Here is a 17,040-nt window from a genome sequence, read left to right as displayed (position 1 = left end):
AACTAGGAACTAGGTTTCTATTTGCAGTAAAATTTGGTTGAAAAGGGGTAAACTGGGACAAAAATGTTATTTTGAATTGGGAACTGAATTAGAAACTAAGAAATGAATCAGGAACTAGTGCAAATGGCGTTAATACGATTAGAATTGGTCAAAAATGTAATTTTGAATAAGGAACTAGGAACTAGGAATCTACTTCACATTGCATTTCCTTATTCAGAATGGGCCGAATAAGGAACTGGGAACCATCGAATAAGGAACTAGGAACTAGGAACCAACTTCACATTGCAGTTCCTTATTCAGAATGGGCCGAATAAGGAACTGGGAACCATCGAATAGGAACTAGGAACTAGGAACCAACTTCACATTGCAGTTCCTGATTCAGAATGGGCCGAATAAGGAACTGGGAACCATCGAATAAGGAACTAGGAACTAGGAACCAACTTCACATTGCAGTTCCTTATTCACCTTGGGTCGAATAAGGAACTAGGAACTAGGAACCAACTTCACATTGCAGTTCCTTATTCAGCTTGGGTCGAATAAGGAACTAGGAACTAGGAACCAACTTCACGTTGCAGTTCCTTATTCAGATTTGGTCGAATAAGGAACTAGGAACTAGGAACTAGGAACCAACTTCACACACCTGCAAGAAGCACCAGTCATAATTCAATGGGGAAAAAAGGGGTTTTGAGTAAAGTGGTTAAAATGGTGCAATTTCTTTATTTTCATGTCTTTTTACAGTGTGCTTCTAAGGATACGAAATATGTCTCGCAAGAAGCAACAGTCGTATTTGCAAACAGAGAGCACGGACGATACGATCACATGTGGATTTCACTACGATTGTGGTTCTAGAGGTACAAAACAAGTATCTCAAGAAGCACGTTGCTTTGATCTTTCAAATGACATCCGCGTACGAGGATGCACGCATGCGCACACTTTGCTGCTTCTAATCGTGCTTTTTGTACTTTTTTTGTAAGCTTCCATTCCTCCACAAACAGCATGCAGCAACAGATCCCCGTGCCTCTTTGCGGTACACGTAGCAGTACGTTCGTGGTCTTGCCTTCAAGGTACTTATTGCATGCTGAAATTGCCTTTGATCTGACCATGGTATATTCCTATTTGTCTCCAATAATTAACGAAAATGTTTACAAGAAAAAATCTTGACCCGCAAGTTTATCACTACCTTGCTCTGTCGACAAATGCAAGAAAAAATGCGAAGACGATTACACAGTTTGTTAATGTCGCAATGAAGGATTATATTGCATTGTGGGTACATTTGCTCACCTAGCAACGGACCATTCAATATCCTGACGCGCTGATTTTGTTGTCATTGCCTGAAGTCTATCAACTACCGACTGCAGTTTTATGTAGTCTATATAGCTGAATATGGCATCAACAAGAATATCTGCGCATTTGCCGCCTGACATAGATGTAACTAAAGCTCCACTAGCATATGGCGATCGTGCTCTTCCCCGATTGGTAAGTGTGAACAACAAGGTTGTTGTTTTGACACCCTGTACCTGACAATAAAGAAGTTCAACCGCAGGGATGTCTGCAGCCCTGCGTACCGATGATGTGTGTTCCCAACGTTGTGGTGGGATGTCGTACAACGCAGGGAACACACAGCATCGTAATCAGAGCTAGGATGTCCGTAGCTGGATGTCAATCAATAGCCAATTTGCCGTGCAATACTTGTTGTCACTATATGTAGCAATGAATAATTTATTTGAAGTTGCTGACATTCAGGTCACGGATATTCAAGCTTATACCACAGTCCCTCCACCAAACTGTGCTTATACTTCCATAACATTCAAATTTACCATCCAAATGACACCATCTGGTATTAACGTGCACGTTTTTTGTTTTCATAGAACCGAGAATTGAAAGATGAAGATTTAATTACCAGGCAGAGAGCGCTAAGAACACTGTGTGATTATTTACATGACCCAGAACATATTGCAGAAGCTCTAAGAGTTGGTAAGTAAAAGAAAAAAACGCTGGAGAGGCTGATTTACCTAAATCATGATGTCTGTAGTGTGTATTAAACAAGATTTGAATTGAAATACTTGGCTGACTTTATGAAATACATTTTTATATACCAAGACAATTCATGGTATTCCTCATTCCTTGCACCATCAATTAACGTCATGAATCGTTGGGACGATGTGAAGTTTACAGACCAGATGATGGATATATGTTGTTCAGCAATGACTCACCTCAGACCCATCATCAAAGATGCCCGTGTATACCAACATATGCGATACATACATGTATGAGTTCTCTTGATCGGGTCCCTGTAATTGTATATAGCTTTCTCTTGTTTGTTACAATAGTTAGTAGCAAACACAGACACAACTCCTAATGTACCATGAAGTTTGTGGCTTGTGTAAAGTGACTAGGGAAACTTCATAAAGTCCTGGCAGATTGGTAATGATAAGTGTGTTAGTAACATCAGCATGTCCCCATGTAACCAATATGTAAATCATTTCAATATTGACATTGCAGGGTTGCTGTGTGCTGCATCCATCAATGAAATACTAATATGATACTGATGATGTACACTGTTAATACTGATTACATCAATGACATGGTCTGATGAAAAATTGAAATTAAAACAAATCAATCAACACAGTTATATAATGTTTATTTTATTGTATTAGAACTAAAATGTGATGAACAATTGTACTCTTTCAGGGGTTGCAGAAAGTTTAAAAGCATTACTTCCTGACAAAGATGGCACTGTGAGGCACAAAACAACAGAAGTTCTTTACATCCTTGCGGGTAAGTGTCAGAAACTTGTGTCAACATTTCCTTTTAAAGTTTGCAATGGAGCCTGTACGAAGGCACTGGCGATTTAATGTCAAGTGTCAGGATTTTTTCTAGATAACAGTGATTTAATATTGGTTTTAACATTGTAAATGCTGTCAAACAATATTGCAATTTGATATGCACATTCGGAATATAGCAAATATAAATAATATATTGTAACAACAAATGTGCAAAATAAATGTAAATATTAGTTAAAAATGTTAAACTGAATAATGACTTGCTCTAAGACTTTGAAATTTTGTGTGAAGCTTGCTGTTTTGATGCAAATTGTGGTTTGTTCAAATCAAGTTGATCACATGACTAAATGCAAATTGAGCAAAATTATTCTAAAAATGGTAACAAAATAAAAACTTAGAAACTATTTTTTCTGTGATTTTAAGATCTGCTTAATATAGTGCGAGCAGCATTATATGCAATTTTGTTAAAACCAAAGTTAGTTGAATACCAACAGAACACCTACAGAAGACAATATGGCCCTTTGTTAAGTTTGTTGCTTTAAGTATTAGATGCCATAGCAGAAAAGAGAGTATGGAGTCATCTGGTTTTGCTAAGTGTCTATATGGCTAATATGTAGGGTAACCTACATGTATGGGTAGCTTATTTTAAGACTGTTCAAGCCATTCTGAATTCCAATAGGACACTATTAGCTGCTAATAGCCAAGCCTTGAAGTAGCTAAGAGCTAACTTAGTGTCAACTTCTGAAAAGGCCTGGCTTGTCATGCAACTTTTCAGGCCAGTAGCTGTAGCTGGCTTTTAGGTGTTTTTGAGCTAGCTCAGATCAGGGTTACCAGCTACTTGTGATGATTAGGAAACAATAATCTTTACGACCCTGATACGGCTTTTGCGGCCCGAGGTCGTACGGCGGAAGGGCCCGAGCATGCGAGGGCCCGTACGCCGTACGACCAAGGGCCGCAAAAGCCGTATCAGGGCCATAAAGGTTTTATCATATACCTTATGGGATGATAAATATGTAGTTTACGTAATATTAAACATTGTTTAGGAGATGAAAATGCTTGCGATATCAAAAATTCATCGCCATTTGTGTCAGTTTTTCATAAATACGATGGCCGCTTCCCGTCGTGGATTACCATACATATTGACGTCATTTGTTTACCTGCAGAATTCTAGAATGCGTAAAGCAACATCCGTACTATTACGTGACCAACAGAGATCAAGGTTGAAATCGAAGTGTAAGAAGGACAAAAGCGTGATGTCAGTTTCTTGCAATTTACACCGAATAGGCACGCACTTAGTATACACAGTATTTCACTAGAATGTAGAAATAAGCCCATGTCACCTGCGCGGCTCCACTGTCGCCACGCGCAACTATGATCTGAGCGAGCAGACGTTTTCCCAATCTCGCACTGGCTTTGTGTACGAATGGAACGTTTGCGGATAGCAACGCGCGTAGTAACCAGAATCGAGATGGTTCAGAAATGCACGCGATTGCCCATATTTGGGCACCGGGCCGGGGCATGATACGTAAAAAAAATGCACGGATCTGAGGGCGCTTAAATTTCTCCCATAGCTTTACACAGGCACGTGAATGTAGGTATATGATAAAATGAAATTATGGAGTTCACATGTTGTCTTATCAAATGAATTGTGAATGTTTCTGTGATTTCTTATCACTCTACTGTTTTCTTTTGACTGTGCAGGACACAATGTTGGTCGTGAAGCTTTCTTGGATCATGAAATAATCTTGCCTCTGTCCAAACTCTATGATGATCAACTTGACATTGTAAGGAAGAATGCCCACATGGCTATTGAGATGGTATGTGAAATGCCCATGGGTGCCGCTGGTGTTGTTGAAGCTGGTCTTGTTCCAAAATTAGTCATTAAACTGAGAACGGAATTAGATGAAATTAAGGTAATAAATATCACTGTTATATTTGAAATGATGAATCTGAAATGCTTTAGATGGCAATTAAGGTGTACCTTTCATCCGTATCAGATATATGTTCTGTACATTAACAGTATACTTGCAGTCAGTTTTTTGTAAAATTATAAGGTTATTCACAAAGTACCGGGATTTATATCTGACTACATTGTACAGCTGTGGTATTTTCCTCAACATGTACCAAAAGCGTATGATGTACGAGGACAGAAATCCTGGTATTTCAGGGATAACCTCATTATTATACTCCTTTTTAGCAGAATTTTACTAGCGAAGTTGAAAGTGTAGCATTTTCAGAATGCTGTATCATACACTGCCTAGCAATCACTTGCAGACTGGGAATGCTTTTAGAATGTCCATACATGTACAGTGATAAGAACAAACTTTCAACATCCGCAGTGCAGTAAGAAATTGTGGTTAGTCACTTTTAGTAGAATATTTCAGATAGATTCAAAGCTTGTTGACTGGCCATCGTGCATTGCATAACTTGGTGTTTGTCAGATGTATATTTTTTTGAAAAAAAATAGTGAATCTTGTCTTGTTTTCCAGTGTTTACTTAACACTTGTGAAATCCAAAGTCAAATAGCCTTCAAAAAGACTCAAAGTCATTGGACTCTGTGTCAGTGTTATTGCACTCTATGTCAACTGATACTGTAACATACTGTACTCTTAATTACTATACGATGAAACTCCACAGGTCACAGAAGTAAGTGTAGAATATACTTGTTCCCCGTGTAATAGCAATCCTGAACATATGCATGCGTACACTGTAGTCTGTAGTTTAATTTTGAGGCTGAGTTGAAGTAGATCAGAAATCCTGTAAATACCTAGTATAGGGAACAGAATTCCAACATTAATGTCTGTTTTTTCCATCTCTACCTCAGGAATACATTTTAGATACATTACATTTCTGTATGAGAGTTGAACAAATGCAAGCATTGCAATCTGGAGCTATGGAAGTATTCACAAACTTACTGAAACATGAATCCAATGTAATTCGAGCCAAAGCTGCCAGAGATATCATGGATCTGAGGTTTGTCTTGTCACTATATTACCATGCAATATTAATCCATTCACAAATTAAAACAAAAAAGAATTTCTCATGGCAAGTTCAACCAAGTCAAATTGATTAAAGTTATGAAAATTCTCACTTCAGTCTTTGCCTTAATTTTGGGTGGTCAACTGAAAATTATTATTCCCAAGAAATAGGGATGGTAAAGTAATAGAGGGGTCAAATCATAAATTTCTTATAGTATTTCTTTAATCTCAGAGCAAGTTTTAACGTGAATAGTCAAAAAATAATTGAATGTGTGAAATAGAGACTTTTGTTTCTCATCTTAAGTAATTTATCAGTTAACTCTGCGTCTGTTGAAATACAAGTCATTCTTATTCATAGTTACAACCATGCAAACCACTGTCATGTCCTGATGATAAAAATATCAATGAACTATGTATGGAACCTAAGTTGCTGATCTCTAATATTTGATACCATGTATACAAGTATGCTATAATTTTGATCTTTTGTTGTCTGTTCAGAAAAGTGTTGTGAGCTCCCAGTCTATGATTCATTCATTCATTGAAATTTCAACGTTGAATTTCCTGATTTTGACATTGATTTCAGTGTTCCGTTAGACGGTAAAAACAGAGCATGTGAAGTAGATGCTTTATCTGCATTGGTGACTTTGCTGAAAGATGATGATGCTGATGTACGTTGCAAAGCAGCAGGAGCTATAATGACGTAAGCTTTGCCCATATTGGGTCTCATACCTCGTCCAATTAGTATAGCAGTACAAAACAGTTAAACTATGTCTGTCATTGATACGTTGTCTGTCATCAAATTGATGAACTGATGCCATACTGAGTATTGTAACTATTAATTTATTATAATCTCATTAAAAAGATAGCCAATTGGAGGACATATTGAGTGCAATATTGTTTTCATGTCGAAAGTCACTCAGACAGTCACTTTCCACTGTTAAATATCAGAAATGCAATGTATGCTTTTCCATGAAAATATGTTCACAGGACAGATAAATTCAAGTTTATTATGTATTCAAAATTAGTTTGATTGCTTGGCAATGGTTTTGTAACAATTTACTTGCTGAGCTAAATTTCTTAGTCCCCAACTATTTTATCTTCCAAGTGCTCTTGTTATGTAGCTGTACAGGCACTTTTGATTGAAGTCAAGTTAATGGTTCAACTATGCCTTCATTAATTATGTGCATACCTGATGCTATGTTTCCCATTGAAATCACTGGTGTATAAGTTTAGTAAATTTATAATGTTTTTTTTTGTATGTTTGGACAGTGTTAAAATGGTATGCATGTTCATGTTATTTACCTTTTAATGGCAGTATGTTAGTCATAGTAAATAATTGATTTGATTGACATTCACAGGATAACCATTACGACGCAGGGCAAGTACCAAGCTATCAAAGCTAATGCAATTCCAAATCTTGTAATGTTGGTCAGTGATGAAACTAGCGAAGTCAGATTGAATACACTTAAAGTAAGTTTTGCGTTTCATAGGCACTTCGTGTCATTTTCTCCTTTCCATTTCCAAATACTGTAACATTTCCGTCTATTGTCTTATTTTTAGTTACAATTGTCATCTCAAGTAGGTGAAATCAACAGATTCAATCTTGACAGTAGTAGGACAAATAAAACCACATGTAATGATGAGGATAGAAATATGCCTATTCTAATACATATTTATGCATTTATTTTTGTTTGTATCACTATGGCATGGCTTTCCACATTGTATCCATTGGTAGTGTGTATCACATGTATTCTGGTGTAGGCCTACTTCAGAACCATGGTCTACAATTAATAGCAGTGCACATATAAAAATACAATTTGGTCTGATGTTAGTTTCATAGAAATATAAGAATTTTGTATTTCTAATTTGTGTGAATATCCATGTTTTCTGTGTCCACCTTTTAGCTAGAATATTGTGATAAAACTTAGAGTGTTTACTAAGTCTTGACAACCAGAAATTTGGATCTTTACTGTTTTGTTCTACCTCATTAAACTCATGAATCATGAAAGTTCAGAAGTGACATCATATCTATTTGACTTGCATTGCTTTGTAGGCAATAACAACACTGTCAGAAGCACCAGAGGGAAGAGCAACGTTACTTAAACATGTTGATTTGGTACGTACTCTACATGTGTCTTTCAAATGACAATATTTGACTTGACTTTTCATGTTGTACAAATACAATGTTGTGACATATCTCTTGGTGTTTGCCATGTGTTTGTGCAGCATGCATTGTGCTTTCTGAATGTCTGTGTCTTTGTATTTATGACCTTGTGTTAACCATGAAATATACCGGTAGAATTCGAATTGACTATTTGAAGTAGACATACTAAGGTGCTAGCAGAAGGAATTACTTTCCTGTAGACTTAATTGGTAACAACGTGCTATTTATTTTCATTTAAATGAATTTTGATTCTACAGAAACACAAAAACCTTTTTACAGGAAATTTTCATAGGATGACAATGCATGAGTCAGTATGGCTGTATTTAAAAATGACATCCACCATTATACATATTTTTAGATATTTCTGAACAGAAATTGTGTAATTGCAAAGAATATTAATTCAAATTATTAACCAAAGGCCTTCTACCATGTATAGCATATGCTGTCCTTCTTTTAATAATGTTTACATGAAATCAGTGGGTCTGTCAGTTTTCCTGCAATTAATTTCCAGTTTTTAAACTTTATACTGTATTTGCCCCACATTGTTTTTCAGCGTGCCAAAGACAGCTTTTATACACCAGAAAAAATCTATGTATAAACAAATTTCAAAAAATTGAAATAGGTTGTAGTACTACAGCAAATGTCACTTTTCCATCAGAAATAGAAACTAAATGTCATGGTATCAAGTAACAATCTAAATTGCTGTACAGAAATAAAAGCAATACAGTATCAACACTGTTCACTCTTATAATGCTGTTGAATGTTGAAGGTGTTCATGTCTAGAACATTGTGTATTCTCTTGATATTCCCGTAATGTGTGACTGTCTGGCTATTGTATTTGTACTTTTCTTTGTGTAAATGTTTCTATGTGCTTCTCTGCTTTATCATTGTTTTTTAACATTCATATTCATCTTGCTGTTTTTCATATTAACCATGATTTCTGTGTCACAACACATGGTACGTGACATATCTTCCTTCAATACTATGACAGGTGCCTCAGGTAAATCACACAACATTGTGACAGTTTGTGCAATCCCTTCACTGCACTCATCATGTTCTTTCAATTCTGCACATTATATCAGCAATCTCCCATTATATCAGCAATCTCCCATTATGTCAGCATTCTCCCATTATATCAGCATGATCACATTATGTCAGCATGATCACATAATTTCCGTCATTTACAACTATTGATGTAATAATGACTTGAAGTGATTATACAATGTAAACCATCAGTCATTGACAGTGTTCTGGCAGACAGTACACACACCATATATGAATGCAATGCCAAGGTGTACTGCTATGTACAAAAGATGTCTGTTGTGAGATTGGTGAAGTTGAGATACAGAATTACAGTATTGTGTCTCTTGCTTCAGAGATGGCTTTCTAGTTACAGATTCTGAAAGACACGTCAATTTAACAAATACTGAATCAATGTTTTTGATAAAGCAAATACTTGTAATCTCGTGACTTCAAAAATGCTCATATATATAGGTATCTCTCAAAGTACTGTACATCAAATACTGAAAGCTTATATAGGGTAATTCATACTGTCATACATAAATACAATATGCACTATGCCCACTATTTGTCAATGTTGTCTCTGCTGTTCAAAATATATTACCTAGAAAAGTGATTCGGTAAGGGATGTGTCTTGATGTTCAATTTACAGTGAAATTGGATGAAATTAGATTGTTTTATTACCTATGGCTGAAATTCACTCATCCAGCCTCAGATTGCTTGGCAATATGTGGATTGAATCAAGGTTGTTGTCACTGTTATCACTGCTGTACATGAAACATTGCCAAAACTACTGACTTAGATGGTAAACATGTTTCTGAGATCAGATTGACAATATCGCATTTTGAAAAAGCAATTAGTTTGCAATTCATTTTAAAATCATAACAACTGGATTGATCATTACAAGAGCATATACCAATTGTTTCACGACTTGAAAATACTACTTCTGTACAGTTCAACTGACTGATGGTTTTGTTGTACTAAATATAGATTGTTACATGTGTGTTCACCTGCTGTTTGCTGATGCTAGTGATGCCTGTAAAGGACAAAAGAAAGGTGTCTAAAAGTGTGCATTGCACTGACACTGCAAGTTGATAATTAATTATAAAACTACACTTGTCTTACATCCTGAAAATAATCTACAAAACTGTATTGCTGTTTTGCAAGTTATGCACATGTACATTCAATGTGGTATTTAGAACATTTAGATAGGATACTTTGGTCAAGTGTTATTTGTGTAGCTTCCATGGGTGACAATGCTGCTTCTAAAGCCAGTGTGCAGTGTAGTGTTTAAGGCTAAGGTACAATTCAATAGCTTTTGACTCGAAGCGAAATGGGTTTTATAAATCTAGCTCTGTTGCTGGCCTCTTAAATTTGCTCCAGTTATTGTTGTGATATTCACAAAATCAGATAAATACACAGGCACAGGTTGCATGTTTATTGTGTGAAACTTTTCCTGAACATTGGTGGTATTTATTGAAAATAAAAACGGTAGCAAGTCATTATTAACACTGCGATTCTTAGTCATTGACTATTGCTGTCATGGTTATGCTTTTAAATGTCTTCTCAACCGCAAACAAATTATATCAACAAGTTGTAAAAGTAGTAAAATGCGTTTTTTTAAGAGCATTTTGGCCCTGAAAACTGTAATGCAAAGAATAATCTTTGTAACCAATGTTATCAACAGCAAGTATTTCCTTCTGCAGTTTGAAAAACAGAAACTGCATGAACTTTAATAGCCTTTTGAAAAAGACTGAATAATCTTTGCATTTCAGTACAGGATGAACAGAGAAAGAGAAAAGCTGTAATCCACTCAGTAAAAACACGAATGGATTTCACAATGTCTTTTCAATGCTGTCTTTTCCTGCAGATCAAGAAATACATGGATGAAGATAAAAGTGAAGCTGTCCAAAGGGCCGCAGAAATTGCAGTTAAAGTCATCACCTGGAAACCATAACAACACATTTCAAAGATTATTTCAAATTAAAGATTGTATATTCTCTGTAAATAGACTGCTGTAACATAATTGTTATCTATTCGATGGCCAAGATTAGTTTTCCCATACTCATTACCTACCTACCATGTGATATTTCATATTTGAAATGCCATTAGGTTTACTCTTGTACTATTCTGGAGATATTTTCCACAAATACTGACATTATTGTTTCAGCTTGATAAACACAGAATTGGAAAATATATTTGTCAGCAAACTGTGTGTGCTGAATTGTTGCACTCTAACCTATTATAATATAAAATTTGTGTTTTCAACTTTTCTCATGACAGGGATGATAATGTGTTTAAAGTAAAAGGGATGTCATAACTGCTATCATGTGTGAAAAAAAGATTTGAACGTATATTTTGTATAAAAGTAAACTATGTTATGGGTAAAATACAGCACATCAACTATTGATAAAGAAATTGAATTGATGGTAAGAAAGACTTTGATTTCTTCCTACCAATCAAATGGGATGTAATGCTATCTTTTCCTCCAGTAAGATCTGTTGACATTGAACAGTTTTCCAGCAGAATTCTGTTACATTTGTGTTACTTCAACCATTTAAGGCAGGATTATAACTATGGTGTACCACGTTGTCAAATCAAAGAGATTCTTGGATTGTTCTGATTGAATGAAGGTGTCAATAAGTGCTCCTATTAAATGAAGAATTTGTTCATTCACTTTTAGTTAAACTCAGCTTCTTTCTTAGTATTACCATATGTAAAATTTCAGTTATGTCACTTTGATGTGACATTACTTTTTTAGCCAATATTTTGAGAAAACCATTGTGTACCCCAAGATTTTTATGTTGTTGTTTACATGATGCAAAATTTTGACAGACATGACTTAAAATTCACTGAGAGTTTGGGGAAATTCCACTTGTCATTGATAAATTAAATTATTCTGTTGTACTGGCTTTGTAATTTATAAGAATTCCAAAGTGGAGATTAGGGCAGGTAAAAGTACCGTAATATCAAAATGTTGAATTGTGACAAAAGCAAAATAAAAGTCATTTGGTAGATTGTATGTTTCACCTTTATGTACCCTATGTATGTAGTGCTTTTATCATTAAATACTTCAGCCTGAAACTTTGTTCAGAGTCATTTACTTGGCAATGTTTAGTATGAATCCAAGTCATTTAATCTTTACTTTTCATGATATCCATCCACTGAATTGTCCACCTTGATTTTCTGTGAAATTGAAGAACCTTCAGCCCTTTTTTGTGTGCAGTTGATGCACCATGGACTTAAAATGTCAATATTTACAAATGAAAATAATGCAAATAGCTGCAAGAAATCTGATACTATCACACCCCACTGCAACCTTGCCAACAGTAATCTTACCTTACTGAATAAAAATTGGAGCTAGTGACTGTAAAGCCAAACATTATGGCTGAGCAGATGTCAAATGTGTAGTATGAATTGACTTGTATGATTCATGTTAACTTAATTCTATTCTGAAGCTGTGATAACTAGATATGTTATTCGTCAGTGTTAATTGTCGATCAAGAAGTCGAGTATGGTGGTTATGAGAATGACAGTGGTCATGTTGGGACAGTATGGTAGTTATGAGAATGACAGTGGTCAAGTTGGGACAGTATGGTGGTCATGAGAATGACAGTGGTCAAGTTGGGACAGTATGGTGGTCATGAGAATGACAGTGGTCAAGTTGGGACAGTAAAGCACCATACATTTAGCTCATCCAACCTGTATCAGTGAATATCAGGATTTTTCAGTAAATTTAGAATCCTTCAGTTGATGATAATTGAGGGACTGTGATGATCAGTCTCAGATTTACCAGTTTACATATTGTAAGCAGTAGCTGCTCAAACTCTCTGCTGAAACAAGTACCTATCAGCCAAAGGTTGGATATAGTTACCAAAAGTCAGACCCGGAACGGTAAAGTTACAGTCTTGGAAGTAAGCTTATTTTGCGATGCTTTAATATGGGCCAAAAGGGAAAACAGATTGCTCGGAGTCGGTGTCCAAAAAAGTTACATTACAACAGGTTTAAGGTGGAAAAAAATAATGCCGAGTGAAGCAGGTAATAGGAAAAGAGTCACCTCTTCAACATTCCAACTGCCGATTATCAAGTGGTCTACCCCTAGGTTAGGGATGGACCATTTGATTTGGAGGGGGGTGGAGAGAATGGGTATTGCAACAAATATTTTTACCCATCCATGCGCGGCTATTTTTTTCCAAAGGTTACCTTGAAGCAAATTTTTTATCCAGTAGCTAGATTCAAAGCTTTTTTCAACAAAAAAACCAAACATTCAAACACATTCTTTGTACAATACTGTTCGTAAAGGGACAGTATTGTAACAATTGTTGAGTTTTTTCAGAATTGAAATCTTCAGTGTATCAACTGCTATTTCTTGTTCTACTCTCCAGAGTTTATTGAAATGCCTGGTATTCAGAATGTGAACACAACAGGTATACATGTGAAGTGCATTGATATTGTGTAGAAATTTTAATGGATCTCAGTCCAGAATAAATTTAATTGTGCACAATAATACAGTCTATACACATGTATTATGGCTGTAATTCTTGGTATGTCAAGATGAATTAGCGGCTTAATAATCAACCATCTAAAGCTTGGTCATAATTAACAGCCGTAGGCAGCACCTCTAGAGACTAATGACAACACACTGTGTAAGGGTACAGGGAAACAAATTTTTTGTACAGCCTCAAAGCAAATTTTTTTCCATGTCCGCTCAGGAGCAATTTTTTTCCCTATAAATGACCAGCAACAATTTTTTTTTGAAAATCCTCCTACCCTGCCCCCAGAAATCAATTGGTCCACTCCTTAGCTGTGGGTCCACAACTAGTGGTGGGAAACCTATAGCCAGTAACACACAACCCTGCCAAGCAGAGCTAGTCATCTACTCCTGAAGTACAGGAGAGAGAAAGAACATTTTATGCCAGTCATAAATTGTCAGCTGTATATGCATATAGGTAGTGCAGCGTTGTACCATAGTCACTTCACATTTTATTAAAGGAGTGACGTGGTTTTACAGCTAAATTCCAATTGCATCGATTTCCAAGCAGAAATGTCAGAAAATGACACATTGAATGTTGTCATTTTCTTTGAATCTTTTGCAAAGGCTTTTGTATGCTATATCCTGGCAAACTTATTTCATGGTTTATGTTGCACTAAACATTGTCATGATCAAAACTTAAAATAGAGATGTTTTCGATGGACTTGCTCAGTATAGTTAAAATTTAAAACACATGACAGGATTCATTACTCAACTTTTAAAGAGGATATATTGTTGCATGTATTTAGTAAATACCATTTGAAGAAATAAATCTATCTACTGAGAATGAAATTTAAGTAACAACAAATGCCATACTCTCAGGACATATATACTTTTAAATGGAATATTTTATTATTCAGTAAATAAAGAAATAAATAAATAAGTTTTTCCTGAGAATGAAAATACAGTAAAACAAACAAGACAATTTTACTTCCACACATGGAAAAAACTTAAATGCAGGACAGACAAAAAAATGTGCTGCCAGTGACCAGAAAAAAATTGCTCCCTTTCTTTCTGACTTGTTCAACTTGAAGTTGAATATCTTTATTGTATGTACTAATATGCCAGAGTGGTATACGGTTCAATAATGATCTATTCTATTCTATTCTATTCTACCTATTTCCTCCTGCCCCCCTCCCCCCCATCCAAATGGTCCACCCCGTATATACTTGTATTACGTACACGGGTGCAGTGCATCTTCATAATCTCACTGCTCACGTATAATCCGTGTTGAAGTGCGAGGCACGGATGAGCGATCCAGTCTGGATGGGTCATAGCTAAGCAGCATACAACATGTAAAAACGAATGCACCCCCGGTGGGGGCGCTGTCCTTTTGGTAACGAACCCGGTCGTTCCCCTAGGCCTAGCTTGTCGAATCCTCATCAACTGGACCACCTATGTTTCCGATATTTTAACAGAAAGGAATGAAATTACGAGGAGGTCGAGGACGAATTAGTAGCCCAGCAAATACAGTCACAAAATATCACATTTTCATGACTGTACGCTCGGTTTACACTCAGCTGTCAGTATTCCTACGTGATCAGGAAGCAATACCGTAAGTGTTTAAATAGTTGTTTCGCAGGGGGGAACTCGCAAAATAACTTCAAACCAAGGCGGGGGAATGTTCCTTTCGTGTGCATGAACTCTTGTCCACGCTGCGCTGTTATTTATTTACATTTAATTTTAGTCTGGACGAAAATGGTCTTGTGAACAGTAGCACTGCAGTCTACTCACATACAGGCTGAGTTGACAAACTGAATACTGACTATCTCAACACGAAGAAGAACAAGACACTGTGGTATTTGACAGTAAATTAAATGTAAGAAAAAACCTGTTACACTGCTATTGCTAAAGTAATGTCCCTCTGTCAGACATTTGTATTTTTAATACTGAACTAGTCATATACCATTGTACTACCAGACAGACTAGTACCTCCATGCATATACGTATCAACTACTACACCTATTACTTCTTAAGTGAAACAAATGCCACATTCTAGTACATTTCTCAACAAATGAGATATTTCAACCGAGCACTAGTTGAAATTGTGGACATTTAAATTAGAATCACTGTGAGTTTCAAGGCAGATATTAAAGGGAACATTAGCTGTAACAAAATAGATCTGTTTTTCTGTCGTAAACTACTTCACGTTGATGTTGTTGATTCTGTCCTCTTTGAAGTTTGCAATTCATAGCAATTTATTTGCAACAAAAAGCAATGATTTAAACATTGGTTTACACTTCTGATGGAAAATTGCCTTCGCCAAATAAACTTGGGACTGAAAGCAAAGATATTATATCTATGCTGTCTAGGTTTGCAAACAGTATGTGAAGTTCAAATCATAGAACCAGTTCAGCAACCTTGCAAGGCACTGTCCATGATGAAAACATTAATGTTTAACTTTTTCACCTATGATCAAGCTTGTCTCCTCAGATAAGAAATAAGAAAAGAAATGAAATCTTATAGAATTAGCAAGATTCCTCAATACCTGGTTCTCTTTATTAATGTATCAATTGACAAAATGTGATGTCAAACATGGTAATGCAAGCTGAAAATTGAAAAGTCATAAAAACTGTACTTGTGTAGTACATGTATTAGATAAATACATGTGATCTATAAGTATATTGATGAAATCATGCTAAAAACAGTAATTTGGTATTTTGTGTTGTAAGTTTATGTGTTTGTATTTCAGAGCATTATGTTTTGTGCAGGGATGAGTATAGGGATGACTATGAAACGGGAAGTTATAGGACCGTGGGCGCATATAGGGGGTTGCTGATGACACGGCTATTTGCATACACTGGATTGGAGTCTTGAATTCTCATTGCATGGCTTTGACTGGATGATAAATTTGAATAATCATGATGGGCACTTTAGGGACATACGCAAAGAGAGGTCAAATGGTCGTACAGGGAACACATTCTCCGACAAAAGACGGAACAATTATTCAGTTTATTTTCGAGTCAAGTTTGGCCTCTACATATTAACAGATATCATATGCAAGATTCAATGAAAATGAAGGCCTGAAACATGGCACAATTATAGGATTCTCTGGAACCAAACACGGCACGTCCAATCAGTAGTGTTGATTTTTTTACACTTGCATAGATTTACGATAATCCGGCTTTTATAGGAGAAGTTCCTGTTTAACATGGAGATATACATTCAAGTAATTTGGTGTTATGTTTTCTATTTTGCAGAATAAGAAATTGAGAAATGTCGCATATGAGTAAGAACTCCAGCAGCAAAGTAGATCTTCCAGATGGGTGGATAGCATGTACCTCAACAAAAAAAATACCAGATAAAGTATATTACTTCAACATGAACACAGGAAATAGTAGTTGGAATGTCCCCAAGGTAACGTGTAGTTAAGAATTTTATATTGAAGTTCAAATATCAAGAATCTTAACATGAACCAAGAAATGTATAAAATGCAATATAAAAATCACATTCTTTATATTTGAGAGAAACTGTTTAATTGACTTAGCTTTACTTATCCCTTGTATGTAATTGTTTGATAATTTGCTTGTTGAAGATATTGAAAAGTTCAAGAAATGATAAATG

The 17,040-nt window shown here is 35.8% G+C and overlaps 2 protein-coding genes across 3 annotated transcripts in view; both read left to right on the top strand.

Moving 5' to 3' along the window:
- The first annotated feature begins 494 nt into the window (after positions 1 to 494).
- Positions 495 to 12,029, top strand: LOC139114775 (radial spoke head 14 homolog). The gene is made up of 9 exons (XM_070676680.1): positions 495 to 1,476; positions 1,869 to 1,974; positions 2,692 to 2,778; positions 4,485 to 4,696; positions 5,608 to 5,756; positions 6,345 to 6,461; positions 7,120 to 7,231; positions 7,815 to 7,877; positions 10,816 to 12,029. The coding sequence occupies exons 1-9, from the start codon at positions 1,384 to 1,386 to the stop codon at positions 10,900 to 10,902; spliced, it is 1,026 nt and encodes a 341-aa protein (XP_070532781.1). The 5' UTR covers positions 495 to 1,383; the 3' UTR covers positions 10,903 to 12,029.
- Positions 12,030 to 14,892: 2,863 nt separating this feature from the next.
- The window catches only part of LOC139114774 (transcriptional protein SWT1-like), a 60,355-nt gene continuing 58,207 nt past the window's right edge, over positions 14,893 to 17,040 (top strand). Inside the window, exons 1-3 of one of the 2 annotated variants that reach the window (XM_070676679.1) lie at positions 14,895 to 15,031; positions 15,164 to 15,295; positions 16,677 to 16,833. In XM_070676679.1, the coding sequence (XP_070532780.1) occupies positions 16,693 to 16,833 (141 nt within the window). In that variant the 5' untranslated portion in view covers positions 14,895 to 15,031; positions 15,164 to 15,295; positions 16,677 to 16,692. Of the gene's footprint in view, positions 15,032 to 15,163; positions 15,296 to 16,676; positions 16,834 to 17,040 lie in introns of both variants that reach the window. The other variant, XM_070676678.1, reaches the window with a different exon arrangement.

Source organism: Ptychodera flava, chromosome 16 (genome assembly GCF_041260155.1).
Source record: "Ptychodera flava strain L36383 chromosome 16, AS_Pfla_20210202, whole genome shotgun sequence".
In the NCBI taxonomy this organism is placed as follows: Eukaryota; Metazoa; Hemichordata; class Enteropneusta; family Ptychoderidae; genus Ptychodera; species Ptychodera flava.
Note: the sequence above shows the minus strand (reverse complement) of the source record. Positions and strands in the feature narration are given on the sequence as shown.